The 15,276-nt window shown below is 35.6% G+C and overlaps 1 protein-coding gene across 2 annotated transcripts; it reads left to right on the top strand.

The window, feature by feature from the left end:
* Positions 1-8,726: 8,726 nt before the first annotated feature.
* LOC126629116 (uncharacterized) lies at positions 8,727-10,053 on the top strand. 2 transcript variants are annotated; one of them, XM_050299006.1, is made up of 2 exons: positions 8,727-9,014; positions 9,632-10,053. In XM_050299006.1, exons 1-2 carry the CDS (start codon positions 8,917-8,919, stop codon positions 9,885-9,887), a joined length of 354 nt encoding a protein of 117 aa, XP_050154963.1. In that variant the 5' UTR covers positions 8,727-8,916; the 3' UTR covers positions 9,888-10,053. The 2 variants fall into 2 exon arrangements, with proteins under 2 accessions (XP_050154963.1, XP_050154962.1); XM_050299005.1 differs by having other exon boundaries at positions 8,732-9,014; positions 9,569-10,053.
* Positions 10,054-15,276: the final 5,223 nt, after the last annotated feature.

The following is a 15,276-nucleotide window of genomic DNA, read 5'->3' as shown; positions in this document are numbered from 1 at the left end:
GGAAGATGTGTCAAAAATAGAAACATCTATTAGCATCTACAACTTGGTGGTATGGCTTCCACATACAAGAGGTGGGAAATTGATATTTTTCTAGTAAGATATGTAACTAAAAGATTAAAGGACAAGTTGAATGAATGCTACAGTGACAATACAAAGCTCTAGCAAAACTATAATGTGTGTATATAAATACATATATAAAAGAAACTCACTAGTATAATACTATTTTTTCTAAAAATAATACCAGTAGTAGTTGTATATTTTTTAAATATGGGTTCTCATAAATCTAAAAGTGGATAACAGCCGTTTAAAGCACCTAACCAGCGAGGATGAGACAATCAATGATTTGTTGAGTATTGGAAAACCATCTCATGACATGTGTGATATTGGTTCATTCATAGCAGGTTCAAGTTCTATGTGCACCTACACTGAAGCTGTGGAGAAATCATTTCATGTGACCTCTATGGCCAAATCTTCCTTAAAGAAAAGATTCCTCCCCACATGCCATCTCTGTGGTGAACTTGGTCATATTCGACAAATGTGCAGAAAAGATTTCGTGGAAAAGAAGAATGACTTGAAAGATCAGGTTGATCGACTAGACATGGAAGTCAACAGAATGACACAATTTGCTGATTCTTCTAGCTCAAAATGACCAAGTCTGTTTTAATGAGGCATTAAAGTGGTTCTGATAAATGTCTGGTTGCTTACTATGCTCCTTTTGGTCTAAAACCAGATATTTGGTATTTTGATAGTGGTTGCTCCTGTCATATGTCTGGGAATAAATATGTTTTCTTGTCATTGATACTGGATAATGGCAATGAGATTGAGTTTGGTGGAGGATATATGACTCAGATTGCTGGAAAGGGGTTAGTAAAGATTCTTGGTGTTCCTCCTCTTGAAGATGTTTATTATGTGGCTGATTTGACTACAAACCTACTTAGCATTAGCCAACTTTGTGATGATGTTTGCAGATGAAGTTTGTTTCTCCAAAAAAGGTTGCAGAGTAGTTGATGAAAAAGGAAAGAACTTGCTTTTTGTTCCTAGATCATAGGATAATTAATACACTTTTGAAATTCCTAAAAGTTATGACTGGTCTATTTAGGGCAAAGAAACTGATGAACTTTTGGTCACAAGAGGTTGCCACTGCCACTGTTTTATTTTTCTGAATGCCACTTGTGTGAATCATGTAACTTGGGAAAACACTTCGTCTCGTCTCACTTGGGAGTCTTCTTCACTAGAATTCCCAATGCTCCTCATCTGGTGGATATGACTCTTAGTGCTCATACCTTAATGAAGGTTCGTAGTAAGATGAAGACAATCTTGTCATGCTTACATGTGTTCATTCAATAATCTTGGAGGTGAAATAATTTGCCATTCATTTTCACTATGACCATGAATGTGGATTTGAATTTTGGAAGAACTTTGTACAACGTTCAACAATTAATCTTTTTGAAACTTAAGTTCACTTCATTGGGGGGTCTATGGTAAGAAATTTTTGTGTTCTAATATTACTACAATTTGAATTACAGTTAGCTAATTGTCTCTCAAGTTATCTGTACAATTGAAGACACAAAAATCTTCCACGGTCTAGTGATCTTTGTGCCATTTTCTGAACAGGTTGTATAGCTATGCTTCCAATTTCCTGATGCTTGTTTGGTGTTTGTTACGATATGTCGTGTCAAACATCTCATTAGGTAATTCTATTCTTCTCTATTTGCATATCTTCACTGTCATACATGCCTTGTATTTTGTGGATTAACCTTGGCTAATTTTTCCACTGTGATGTCAAAGGTTCTCCCTATTATGGTTGATAGCCTCTGAAAAATTTTCTCTGTATTGAACAAAATCTTGTGTTGACTTAAGGGTTAAGTTTACTTTGATCTTAATTGAGGTGTAGTGACCTCACTTCTCCCTAATTTGAACTTTTCTTCATTTCCAGTGCAAAATACCACTTCTCTATTACTCTTGCTATCATGATTTGTGCTCTCAATATAAAATCATAAATATGGACTTCAATATCTTCGGTTAAGGGGAACAAACTCAAATATCCAAAAGGGGATCTCAAACATTAAATCCTCTTAAATGTGTTCCCCCTATGCAATGTCAGTTGTCATAAATTATCTCCACTTGTCATAAATGTTCAAAAGTTTCCTGGGGTGTCTTAACTAAAATGTGCACCAACCATTCCTATTGACTTGTGTATCTCATTACCACTTGCGACCATGAAAACTTCATAATCTTGGCTTATCATTGTGAGTAGTTTTGTGTCTTGTTCCTTATTGACATTTTGCTGGAAGTGTTGACTCTTAATCTCAATAGATTATTAAAAGTTTGGTTAACCTTCGAGTTAATATTGGGTTTAGTGGTTTGGAGTTTTAATTTAAAGATAACTATCACCAATCTCATTCCCATACCTTGACACATCATAGTTGCACTATGAAGTTGTGTTAATCTATGCTTTACTGCCTATGTGTGATCTTGAAGATATGTCTTGTGAGAAGTGCATTACATGTTTCAATTCAAGTTTTTGTCTTCTTGGAAGCATAGATATTGGAGCTGTTTACTCATTTTATTAGAGAACTGTCAAGTTAGTTATAGTTTAATTGTGCCAAGTTGGTAATCATCTTTCCTAAGAATGCTTGGCTTATGTGTGTTTTATGGTGTGGTTGTTGTCTGTCTAGTGTAAAAAATGTCACTTGGTTCTTCTGTCCAATCACTGATACTAGCCAAAATTGAAGTGTTCATTAAGGGTATTTATGTCTTTGTACTTTGGGTTTTAATCTTCTCATCTCAACCGTTTGTCTTTTTTATGGCCCAGATTAACTTCACAGTTTCCTAGGCTATAAATTCTTTTAACATCAATAGGTTTTTACATTTACCCTCTTTTGTGCCATTTGCCTTCATCCTCATATCCTATCATCTTTCAAACTTCGATCAATTGTCACTAGAAACATTTATTGATCATGTCCTAAAGTCGGGCGTCACTCTGTCACTCCATTCTCATTTTCCTCTCATTCATCGGAAAACTCATTCTCTAACTGCGAAAGATGTTGTGGACGAAACCTCTAAGGAACCTCCTTTTACTTTTCCAACCACTCGTGCCAAGAAATTCTTTGAAATTGTGGCAGCACGGCAAATGGTCTATGAATGAAGAAGTGTATGAGATAATCTTCATGTTGTAGTTGCAATCATATATGATGATCTCATGGAGAGATACAAACTTCATAAGGTAAACTCTCCTCCACCCATGTTCAATCTCACCATTGTTCAAGAATTCTATGCAAATGTGTCCTCTAACTCTCCTCCACCCATGTTCAAATGTGTCCTTTAAGTTTCCAGAATTCTATACAAACTCCTTTTACTTTTCCAACCACTCCTTTTGATGCTTTTGTCATTTGTTCAGTTCTTGGTCATAAACCATTTTTGGCTTATGATATGTCTAGTTTTAATCTACTCACATGTCAATATGACAAGACCGCCTATCATCGTGATTGATCCTTTTATCCCTTTGTTTAAAGGTCAAGCCTCAAAGTCTCGTCTTAAGCCGTTTTATAAGAGCTGGTTTGATTTCCTTCGTAGAAATATTTTACGATCTTTGAACAACGAGAATCTTATTTTACAATCTGCAAGAATTTTGTATGCCATGTTGACCTTGTTTGATGTTCCTTTTGGTTACCTAATTTTTAAACCAATCTTTTCCAAAACTAAGAGTCATTGTAAACAACAGAAGGGTTCCACTATTCATCTATGTCTTATTACACTTATGTGTCAGCATATTGGTGTCCCCACTCGTCTTGATGATGTGTATCTGCTATCTACCAAAGACTTGAGCAAAGGCCTCATGAACCTGAGTGACGTGATGTGTGCCATTGCTCATGGTGAACCATGTCCTCCTCCGCCACCAAATATCTCTCAAGAAAAAAAAATAGCCTTCTTAGAATCTGTGTTGAAGTCACTTCGAAAGCAGTTTGTTAAGTTTAAATCTTTTGTGAGTCAAATTGCCTCATCAGCTCATGTTAGTCACACCACTCCTGCATAGTTCTTGAGTTAAGCTTCCCTAAATCCATCCTCATTTGTGCATGAGCCCTTTATGCGTCCTCCTAAGTTGACTCTTAAACGCTCAGTGATTCCTTCATCCCCATAGTTGTTCCTTAACCTTCAATTGCACCATCTTCACCATCCTCACCATCCAATTACACTACCACCTCATATGCTCATTCTCAGGATGTTGCTGCAAAGATGGCAAATGTTTATGCTACCAAAGGAAAAGGGGTTGTTTCTCATGAGTTATTAAACATTTCCTCTTTCCCTATTCCAATGGCCAACCATGTGAGGTTTACATACTTGGATGCTGAGGAGGATGAAGTTGAAGAAGATCTTGAAGAAGACCCTGTTGAGGAAATCGAGGCTATTGGTTCTCCACTTCGCTCAAATGGCTCATCTTACTATGAAGAGTTCTAGGTTTATGGGGAAGTGAGTTTGTAAGTGTACGCTTTTAAGAGAGCACTTATCATGGGGGAGTTCAATTTCGATTAGATTATGTTTTGAACAATTGTGTTTTATTTGTGATTGAAACTCTCATTTTGTTGTATTTTATTGCGCTACTCTCGGCTTAGTTGTTGGTGTTTATCCTGAACATACTCCTTGAACTGAAATGTGCTTTTAATTTTTTGGTATCGAGAATTTTACCTTGTGCTTAATCTTTATTGTTGGTTATTTGGCATTTCGTTTGTGGTTAGACATTGCTTTCATGAGCTTAATTGACATATCATTTATTTTGTTTAATTGAATTGGCATTTCATTCATTTTAGGTCCTTTGTCTTTGCCATGACAAAATGGGGGAGAAAAATAAAAATTTGGGTTGTGTCACAATCATATCATTTACAATGCTAAACAATTTACTTCCTTGCAATGACTTTAACCATGATAGCTTTTCACTTGTTCTTGTCAAGAGTACTTCTTTGCATGATTTATTCTTTGGGTTCTCTTGAGTGAGGTTGAGTGAATTTAGTTATAGGGTTTGGGTTATTTTTTCAAGGAAAGTCAAATGGGGAGATTGTGAAGTCTAAAATTATTGTTTGGCTTCCCTTGTCAAATCTTGTAAATTGTACCACATATGCTTTAGTTAGATTTAGGGTTAAAATGTTACTTTGAAACCTTGCTGCTGGAAATATCATTTCAAGAGTTTAACTGTTCACATCAAAGGTTTGTTCATTCATATGCATTTCATGCTATTATTTCCAATTCATTCTGTCTAGTGGTTCTATCTTGTTAAAACTTCTCGCTGCTTTCAAGCGAGCTAGGCACACACTTTAAGACAACCCACATGGGTCATCTGACAGTTTTTCCTGAAAATGGATTTTCAACCCTAGATCTTTCCTGATTGCTTTTGCACATGACACGTGGCATTTTCATTGCCTCTCTTGTTTGAGACTTCAAAGCCCACTATAAAAGCTTTCTAGGGTTTCATTGTTCTTTGGCTAGGAGATTCACATTTTCAGAAAAGAGTTGTTTTAGATTTGAGCTGCATGTTTGAGTTACTCATCAGAAACCCTAGCCACAAAATCACACTCACGAACTAAATACCGAAATCGTTGCATACTACGTTAACATTGTCTTTATGATTTTGTTTTAAGTTTGTGGTCAAGTTCTCCAAGTTTCAAATCTTTAAATTGACCTCTTGTTGGATTCGCGTCAGTTTCATCTTTCAAGTGTTTGACTAGTGAAACTGACTAGATATCGAATCCAGATTTGTATCAATCTTCATCATAACATCATTTGCATAAGTTGATTTGATTTCAGTGACACAAGGTGAAAAGCTCATGAGGAGCTGCTACTTCGTAAAGACCAAAGGAATCCATATCATGTAAGGCAAAATTGTACAAAGGTACAAGTTGCTCCGTAGATTAAGATCTAAGAATTGAACTGGTGTGGTTACTTTGTAAGAATATTGTTTATATTAGTGGATTGGACTTAATGGAGAGTCATCGGTTTTTTAACCCAGAGGTGGGTTTTTCTGGCGAAAAACATCATGTGTTGATTATTGCTTTTCTTGGATTTATATCTTACTTATTGCATATAATACATGATCACCTTGACTTGTACATAGACTTATCCATGCAACTAAGCTTATCAAGGTTTGCATTTACACTAAACTGGACCTTAGTTAACTAGGATCATTTCAATAAACCTAGTTTTTAAATTGATTATTTCTGCTACTGGTTAACTAACAAACCTGGTCTTAATTGACTAGTATTGCTGACTAGTCAGTCAAGCATATATATAATTTTAATTGCAAGTTATTCCACTTGGTACCAATTTCAATAAGAGTAATCACATTTTTCATATCACATTTGTACCACATCTTTAATAGAGGTAGGACACACCAATATATGTGCGTCTCATCTCTATGAGAGAGGTTGTACAAATATGGTACAAGAAATGTGATAATTGTAGCATTTTTGTTAGTTTAATACTAGACTAATAGAATCTTAACCATAATAACCTAAACTTAAATTATGAACTAAAATTGCAAAAGTTTGTGTATGTTCCCCCATCGTGTATTTTGAGTATTCATGAAGGAATACTTCATGCACCGCCTGTATTCAACGAAAACTAACAAGTTGTGTGCCTTGCCCATATAAAAAATGTAAACCACATCAAGATGTGAAGTGCAAGAATATTAATAGTTTGAATTATGAAAATTTTAGGGATCATTTTGGCTAAAAAGTCTGCAATATTATTTTGTAAAAAAGGTGGTGCTCTTTACATACCCCTTGTTAGCTTTTACACACATTTCTTAATTTTTAGTCATCGAATGAATTGAAGATGATTATATGACAAATATTAATAAAAAAATGTGTGGAAGGTAAAAAGTGGTATATAGACAGTACCACATTTTTAAAAGGGTTGTGCTATCCACACATCCATATTTACTTCTTACACACCCCTTGTTAATTTCTGTTATTTGACCTTCTTTAATTCAATCGGTTCAGACGGCCGTAAATTAAGAGGTGTATGAAGTAAAATGGAGTGTGGATAGCACACAAACTTACATGAAAAGGGTTTGGGCTAAGTTTATTTTAATAAAAAAAACTATGTTATAACTTTATTTAATGAAAAAGACTTAAATTTTAATGAAAAACTCTTAAGTGCTTCAGAGCAAGTCCACCCTTAAAGACTTTGCGCTAGCACCTAGCATCTCCATCCCTAAATAAAAAATGAACAGTAATAGACTCCAATAAACAGTAATAGACCAAAGCATCTCCATCCCTAAATAAAAAATAGGCTGGTCAATTTATTAAAATATTATTATTTTTTATTATAAAATAATAATTTAATTTTTACTTTTTGACTTCTTCTTCCCTTCCATCTTCTACAACTTCCCATTCCTTCCACACACAAAAAACCCGACTTAGGTGTGGTTGAATCCCAACCCCAAAACTCACTGCTCCAACCCCAAAACTCCCCAAAACTCACTGCAACTTCCCATCCCTTCGCCAGAAACTCACTGCAACTCGATTTAATTTTTTAATTTCTGACTTCTTCTCTCTGACTCCCTTCTTCTTCTTCTCTCTGACTCCCGTCTTCTTCTTCTTCTTCTTCCCACTTTTTTTTTTCCAATCTAGGATTTGTTCAGATGTGAAAATTAGAACGTGGGTTATGATTAATCAGTGAAATTAACATCTGGGTTTTGCTAAAGCTTCGAAATTTCAATCTAAACCTTGATTAATTAAATAAATAATTGGGAGAAAATGGATTTAGGGAAGAGGGAGCAATACATACGGAGTCGTGGTGCGGAGTTGAAGGATTTGTGGTGAGGATAACAAAGAGCGTGGCAATGAAGAGGAGAGAGAACATAGCCGAGACAAAGATCCGGTACGAGAAGAAGCTGTGGAGGCTGAACCTGCCAAAACCCGACCCTCCTCCTCGGCTGCCTCGCATGGGCTCCTCCTCGGTAGCCATGACGTTAGCATGGCGTCAGATGAGCCGTCTCCTACCTCTGTCGATTTTAGGCCGGTCTCTTGCCTGGCTTGGGCTGAGTGCCGTTCAAAATGCGCCGCTGGAGTGGATAGCCTGGGTGCCAGGCTGGTTTTTTGGCTGGATGCTGGCCTATCAGTTCCCCGGTGGAACTGCTCTCATATGTCCATAATATATAATATGTAGTAGGGTGTGTATGTATGTGTGTGTGTGTGTGTGTATATATATATACATATACATATACATATAGTATAAATATATAGAGGTGTGTGCAGTAAAATAAATATTGGAGCAACCATGATTGGAGTTGCTTCTGGCAAGGCAATTTTTGGACCCCAATTAATGAATATTGGAAAAAGAAGCAGCTGGAAGATGCAGTGGCAAAGGAGATTGCACGCGTCTTTGATAATTTTTTTATTTTTTATTTTTCTTGTTCTTAACATTAAATAAAGTTATTAGATGATTTTTTTGTTGAAATTCAAAATTTCAAAGCATTTTTCATTATTTTTTCTTTTTAAAAATGCAAAAGAAAAGATGGGAAACGGAATTAAGAAGCAAAGCTCAACGCATGGGGGCAGAAGTGTCATTTCCCCACCTCTATTTTAAGGTTCACCTCTCTTCTTTCCCCCTCTGCCCTAACTGAAAACGACTGCAAGCAACCTGTGGTCTACCTGTGTATATCTCTCCAATATTATAAATAAATATGAGAATTTTTATTAACTTCATGTATAAATATGGAATTTACACACCGACTCCAAAACCATTAGTCCTCGTATATCTCTTTATATTTAACTCTCTCTCTCTCTCTCTCTCTCTCTCTCTCTCTTCTTGTAGTTATCTCTCTGACTCTCTTGGTTTTAGGTTTTGGATTGTGTTTCTTGATAATTGATATATACAGATAATATTCTGTGTAGCTCCTGAATTGCTTCAAGAACGAAGATGGTGGATCTTGAAACTGTTTGCTGCATGTGTGGTGACGTGGGTTTTCCTGACAAGCTCTTCCGCTGCAACAAATGCCGCAATCGCTTTCAACACTCGTATGTATTTTCACCATAACCATCATCATAAACATCATCACCATCATATATATATATATGCCATGCATCATACATAACATGACGATATGCTATTTACTATGTATGTAAAGACATCATATATATATATATATATATATATATATATATATATATTTGTATCATCATGATCACGATCATGGTTCATAGGTGCGATAGGTACTGATAACTGAATAGACCCATCTCCATAAAACACCCACCAAACCTACCTAATTATTATTGGTACCATGTATATGATATCTGACGGTCATGGTCATGGTACCATGATAAAACCGTGGGGCATGCATCCTATGCCATCATCAATCATCACCATGTATCTGTATAAACATGTTTATAATGCTATAACCATGCCTAGTCCTATTATGTCAATATTTCAATTACTGCTGACAATAACAAAGAAAACTCATTTACTAATTAAGCATGATACTGATGTGAATTTGTTACACATTTATGTGCTTATGAATCAGTTTCCCAATCAATCTGGTCAAATCTTATAGACGACAGTTGTTCAATTCTAGGTATTGTAGCAATTATTATAGCGAATATGCGGAGCCAACTGAACTGTGTGATTGGTGCTTAAGTGATCAAGAAAGGAGCACAACAAGGCACGGTAGCTCTTCCAAGAAATCGAGTATGGCGGCCGCAGAAGGAGTCGAGACTGGAGGTGTCTCGAGCCGGTCAGAATACTCTGGGGATCACAAGATTAAGCAACACGATCATAATCAAGAGAGTGGTAGCGGCGAGAAGGTTAACACCAAGAACCACCCTAGCAGTGGCGTGCCGTCACCAAGAACCGCTACGCGCAGGTACAAGCTTCTCAAGGATGTCATGTGTTAAGAATATTAATTTAGAGAGTATGAGCGATACCAAAAATGTTAAGCCTTAACGATCAGCAGCCTCATAAAAATAAAAGGGCTTTAAGTGTTTATAGAAGCAATTATGTAAATTATATATCATATTTAGTACTTGCTTTCAATCTAGAGTGTTAATTGTTTTTTGGGTTCCTTTGTGTGTTCTTAATTTGTGTTTTCAGAAATTAAGTTGTTAAAATAATAAGGCAAGCTTGTTTTCCAATGACTTTAGGCCTCTCTCTATAAATCGCTGTATTTTGGTCCAGTCTCTATATTTCGGTCAGAAATAAAAACCCAAAGTCATAAATTGGTTTATGCATTATGAACTAGCTATACTATCTAGGTTTCCTGCATAATTGTTTTTCCTGCATGAACTACAATCAATTGATCATTTCAAGATATCAGTTTTAAACCGACCTGTTAAGTAAATGAATCGTCTAAACTCAATCCGTTAAGCTAACAAGTCATCCAAATTCAATCCGTGAAGTTTATGGATCACCCGTTAACACCTGTTAGCAATTTTTGTTTTTTGCTTTTATTTTATTTTTTATAATTAAATATTAAGCTGAGCTTTAATTAATTCTATTCTAACATAATTAATTATTTTCAGTTTTATCCAATATATAATATATTTTTTTACAAGAGTTTTATCCAATATATTGTACTTTTTTGTTTGGGAGCAGTGTCGTGTATGTAGGACGTAGATGATGAGTATTTTGTAGTACTGTAGGGTTTGTCTCTGTCACAGCAGTGTTGCGAGGACGTAGATGATGAGTATTTGTAGTACTGTAGGGTTCGTCTCTTTGCTTTGTTGAGACTCTTGGCATGCTCTCTTACCAAAGAATTCATAGTACCTAAAGCCTGCTGCTCAATTTTACAGATCACTGAAAGCTAGGCCCTCTATTATTGTGCTTGCTCAATGATAAATATATATGGTTTTATTATATTAGTACTTCACAAATTGTTGAATAAATTTTACGTACTTAATATACCTTACATTTACTTTTTAAGTTAAAAATTATCTTAATGCACCCCACTTCCTTCCTCATAATACCCTTTATATTTTCCACATGCACCCCACATTTTTTATACACTTCACATTTCTCAAATCTTATAACACTCATTTTTTATTTTGCCGAATGATTTCAAACCATCTAAACGTTAGTTTGCCGAATGATTTCAAATTGAATGATTTGAAAAAATGTTCAGGTTCATTTGAATGTTTTTCAATAACAATAATAATGATTTCAAAGTTTTCGAAACACCGATTTCGTGTTCCATTCATCAAAAATAATTTTTCTCAATCAACATGTTTATAGTTTCATTGCTTAGGGTTTTATTCAACATAGAGGGTGGGAGGGGTTTTGATAGTTGGAGTAGATAAATAATACTTTAAAAGTGATTTGGTGTGTAATTATAAATTTTTTATTATTTTTTAAACCTAATAAGGTCAAAATTGTCATTGCATAGTAGAGTAAATAAGTCATTAATATTAAAATGTTAATGTGTGGTGTATTCAACATTTTGTGGGGTGTTAATATAAAAAGATAATATATATATATATATATATATATATATTATATATATTATATGAGGAAAAAGGACAAGAAAATGAATATAGAAAAAAAAACAAAAAGGTTTTGGTAGGAGAGAAGGATTTCACTAGGATATATTTTGATACTTTCTAGTATATTTAGATTCTTGAGGGTGAAAATTGTTATTATTTTAATCTATTAATTATCGAGATAAAAAAGAACACTAACAACGAAAGAAAATCTGTAATGGGTTAACTCATAGATTAGCTCATTTGTCACTTCTATTGGAAACAAATTAATTTAGTTTGAGGACTCTCTTAATTTTATGCAAAATCTCCTCATTCAAGATATGATGTAATCTTTTTTTTTTTTAAGTCAATAATATATCGATGTATCTTTAAAAAAACAACGAAAGAAAATTTGTACGTAACTTAAGTGGGAATTTTTAAGTGGATGTTGTTCCTTCTAGGCCATTCATTTAGTTCCCGAATTCTTGATTTTATCTATGTTTTCTTACACATGCTTTTGGACTAACACCGTATAATTTGTGAAATATCTCCATAGTACACAAGCTGATAAGGCCTCTTGCACTGTACGTGTTTTGGCCGTTTATGAGAAAACAACAAAACTCCTTCTCATTGGGGCGGGCTTGAATTGACAAGGAACGGAAGCCATCCTCTCCCCTTTTTCTTTCCCATCCAATTCTCTTTTCTTCTTCTTCTTCTTATTATTATAATTTCATGATCTTTCTTCTCTGCGGTTGATTGGACCTACAAACATTCAATAAAATTATACAACACTGATGCCAAAGTCAACGAAACTTTTCCCAAAATATCAACCACTAGTTAATGTTAGTGAGGTATTTTATTTATTGGAAACACACAAGATTAAGAGTACACTAGAAAATAAATAAAAATAAAGTGTCACATCAACGTGCATTGAATTTTTTTGTGTTTTGTTTCGAAGTCTACATATTCAATCACTTAAAATCATTTTTTCAATTCATCGCCTTCCAGACAAAATAAATTACTGTCTCATTAGTCGAAATTAAAGAATTTAAACTTTTGTTTCGATGTTGACGCATTGAGCTTAAATTACTTGGTGAGGTGGGAATTTCATCCATCAATATCTCATGGTCCTATTTGATAATAGTTTGAGTGTTTAATTTTCCAATAAATTTGTTGATCCTCATGTGAAGGCCGATAAAAGATGAAGGAAACTCAGTCCATAAATAATATTATGATTAGCCAATGATCATTTCCTCCTCCATCGATCGGTCCACACTCTACTTTCTTTCCAAACTGTCATTAAGATGGGTAACATGGTTGCTTCGGCTTCATACCCTCAACCTTCTCTTATCCGACTTACAAGCAAGCCTCGATCAGTACGTTGTATATGCATGCAATATATATCTAGCAAAACAACACATGAAAATATTGCTATTTTGCGTTCCTTTCAATGTTTACCTAATCCTTCTTTATATGTATTTGATTCTCTCATTTATTCTGAGCTATACTAAATTATTAACAACAAATTAATAGTTGTTGACCGAAAAAGGGACGGTAGTAGAAACAATGCAGATCATAATTAATGTACTACTAGCTAGTACAAAAACTATTTGCGAGACGAAACTTTATGCGACGCAACAAATTTATTTACACAAAGGTAAATTACACGATGCAATTAGAGACTTGTTGCGCAAAACTGAGCGACGAAAGGTTTTGTCGTGCAAGAGGCCTTTGCACGACGACACCAAATATTCATCCCACAAAGGCATAGAACAAATGCGGGTAGGGGAAGATTTGGCGCCAAAATCTTGCACAACGAAGATTCTAAAATGGTTGGTGGCCCATTTAAGGTGAAGTATTTACTAAAAGGTTTGCGTGACGAAGTATTTGGCGCACAAAACGTTTTTCTAAATTAGTCAATCAGGCTTTTAAGGTGAAGTAATTATTTCGTACTTTGCGCAACGAATTCTTCGTCACGCAAGGGTCCCACAGGTTCTTTAAAATCACAGATTCACTCTCTCTTTTCCTCACATACTTTTTTCTCAAAATCCTAAAGTTTCCCCGGTTCTGTTCTTCCCCAAACCCCTCATTTCCCAATTCTTGTTTTAATTTTCTATATGATGGCTGATTCCGCTGCTCCTCCAACTAAAGGATTTGATGGAGAAGGATCTTGGGAGGTTTTGTGAGTTTTACTACCTATGCATCATTATGTTTGTTTTGAGACTCACATTCGCTACTTTACCGACTAGACGAGACGACTTCATCACTTGCTTCTACATTTGCCTACCGATCTGATGCGTTATCTACTTGAGTATTTACACACTCAAAGGAGAATGTTATAAATATAGTTCTAGCACATATATGCTTGTGTAAATCATTAGTAGATTGTATTTAGAATACTAGAAGATTTTTTTCCCATTAGAATTGTATTACTTGCAAGACAAAGAATCCTCCTTAATTTACTACAAATAAAAGCACAAGGTTGAAAAATATCACACAAAATTTCGCAAGCCTACTCTCCATCTCTCTCTTCCTGTTTCTGAAGCACTATCTCTTTTTCTCAGATAAAATAGGTCGCAGCATCTACAAATTTAGTCTTACCCATACTTTAAACACTTAGCAATCTGAAAAAAAAAAACAAATGAAACGTGAAAATCCAGACCACCACCATCGGACACAAGCATCCCGTTCTCCTCCTCCTTCTCCTCTTCCTCCTCGCTCTCTGTTTGGATAAAAACTTGAACTTTGGGCTCAAGAAAGGAGCTGGCCCAAAGGGATGCATAGGGGAGAGCCCGGCCTAAGCCTAGCCAAAGCCCAAAAAACAGGAAAGGGTCTTTTCTGACTTGGTGCAGCTCATGAAGACCACTTGCTTACCTACCCAAAGGCCAAGTGGTATAGACTGACCAGCTACACAGCCCATAAAGTACTTTATGGTGGCAGTACATGTAAAATAGCTGATGAGTCATCACCCTTCAAACCGCATTCGGGCAAGGTTGCTGCTTCAGGAGACCAAGCCGAGTTATCTATATAAGAAGAAAGAGAAACCAGGAATAAAGACACTCAATCAAACAAACAAATGTAAGCACAAACTCTGCTCAAAGCCAGATTTGCCTTCAAAACGAAGATGTAGTCAGCCCAAGCCTTCATCCCTCTCGGGACAAGCTTTCATCCCTCGCGGGATAAACCTTCACTCAAACCCTTGTAATAGCTCTGCTACCTTGTTCAACCTTGTTGTAGTATCGATTCATCTTTTGTAATCTCTCTCTCTAAAGCTTTCAGACCCTTGATAAACTACAAAGATAGGAACCTGCAAGACGACCAGGCTTGCCCGACAAGGTTAAACCTTGCCCGACCTTCTCTGTTTTTGTCTTTTCATTCATTAGCCTAGCAATATGTTGTATACTTCCAGTTATATTCAAGTTATGTCTAGCAAGATGACTATTAAAAGGCTTTCTCAGTACTCGGATCCGATTTGAATATATCTTCAGTGTTCAAACCAGATCCAAGTCCTAAGCCCTCGGGCATATAAATCTGATTAGTTAAAAGTCTTTGGCCTCAAGGCATAAAAAAGAACCTTATGTGGACTTAACCCATCCACGACAATCCTTGATAAACGAGAAGTCCGAAGTTACTTGGGGCGCAAGTAATCGACCTACCTCTTAGTCTTATTTCTATTACATTATGATTATCATAGAACGCTTAAGCATGGAATGGATTCTGATGGGAAGCCTCAAGGCCTACACCTAAGGCCCCACGAAGGCACCTATTTGGATTCATTCCGTTCTGCGATCTAGAATGTTTGAGTATAAGAACGAACTCTAATGGGAAGCCT

The sequence above is a fragment of the Malus sylvestris genome, chromosome 7 (assembly GCF_916048215.2).
Source record: "Malus sylvestris chromosome 7, drMalSylv7.2, whole genome shotgun sequence".
In the NCBI taxonomy this organism is placed as follows: Eukaryota; Viridiplantae; Streptophyta; class Magnoliopsida; order Rosales; family Rosaceae; genus Malus; species Malus sylvestris.
Note: the sequence above shows the minus strand (reverse complement) of the source record. Positions and strands in the feature narration are given on the sequence as shown.

Excerpts from the sequence above, each read along its gene's own strand:
- LOC126629116 (XM_050299005.1), top strand. The coding sequence starts at position 8,917 with ATGGTGGATCTTGAAACTGTTTGCTGCATGTGTGGTGACGTGGGTTTT. Across the intron at positions 9,015-9,568 it reads CGCAATCGCTTTCAACACTC|GTATTGTAGCAATTATTATA; the intron begins GTATGTATTTTC and ends GTTCAATTCTAG.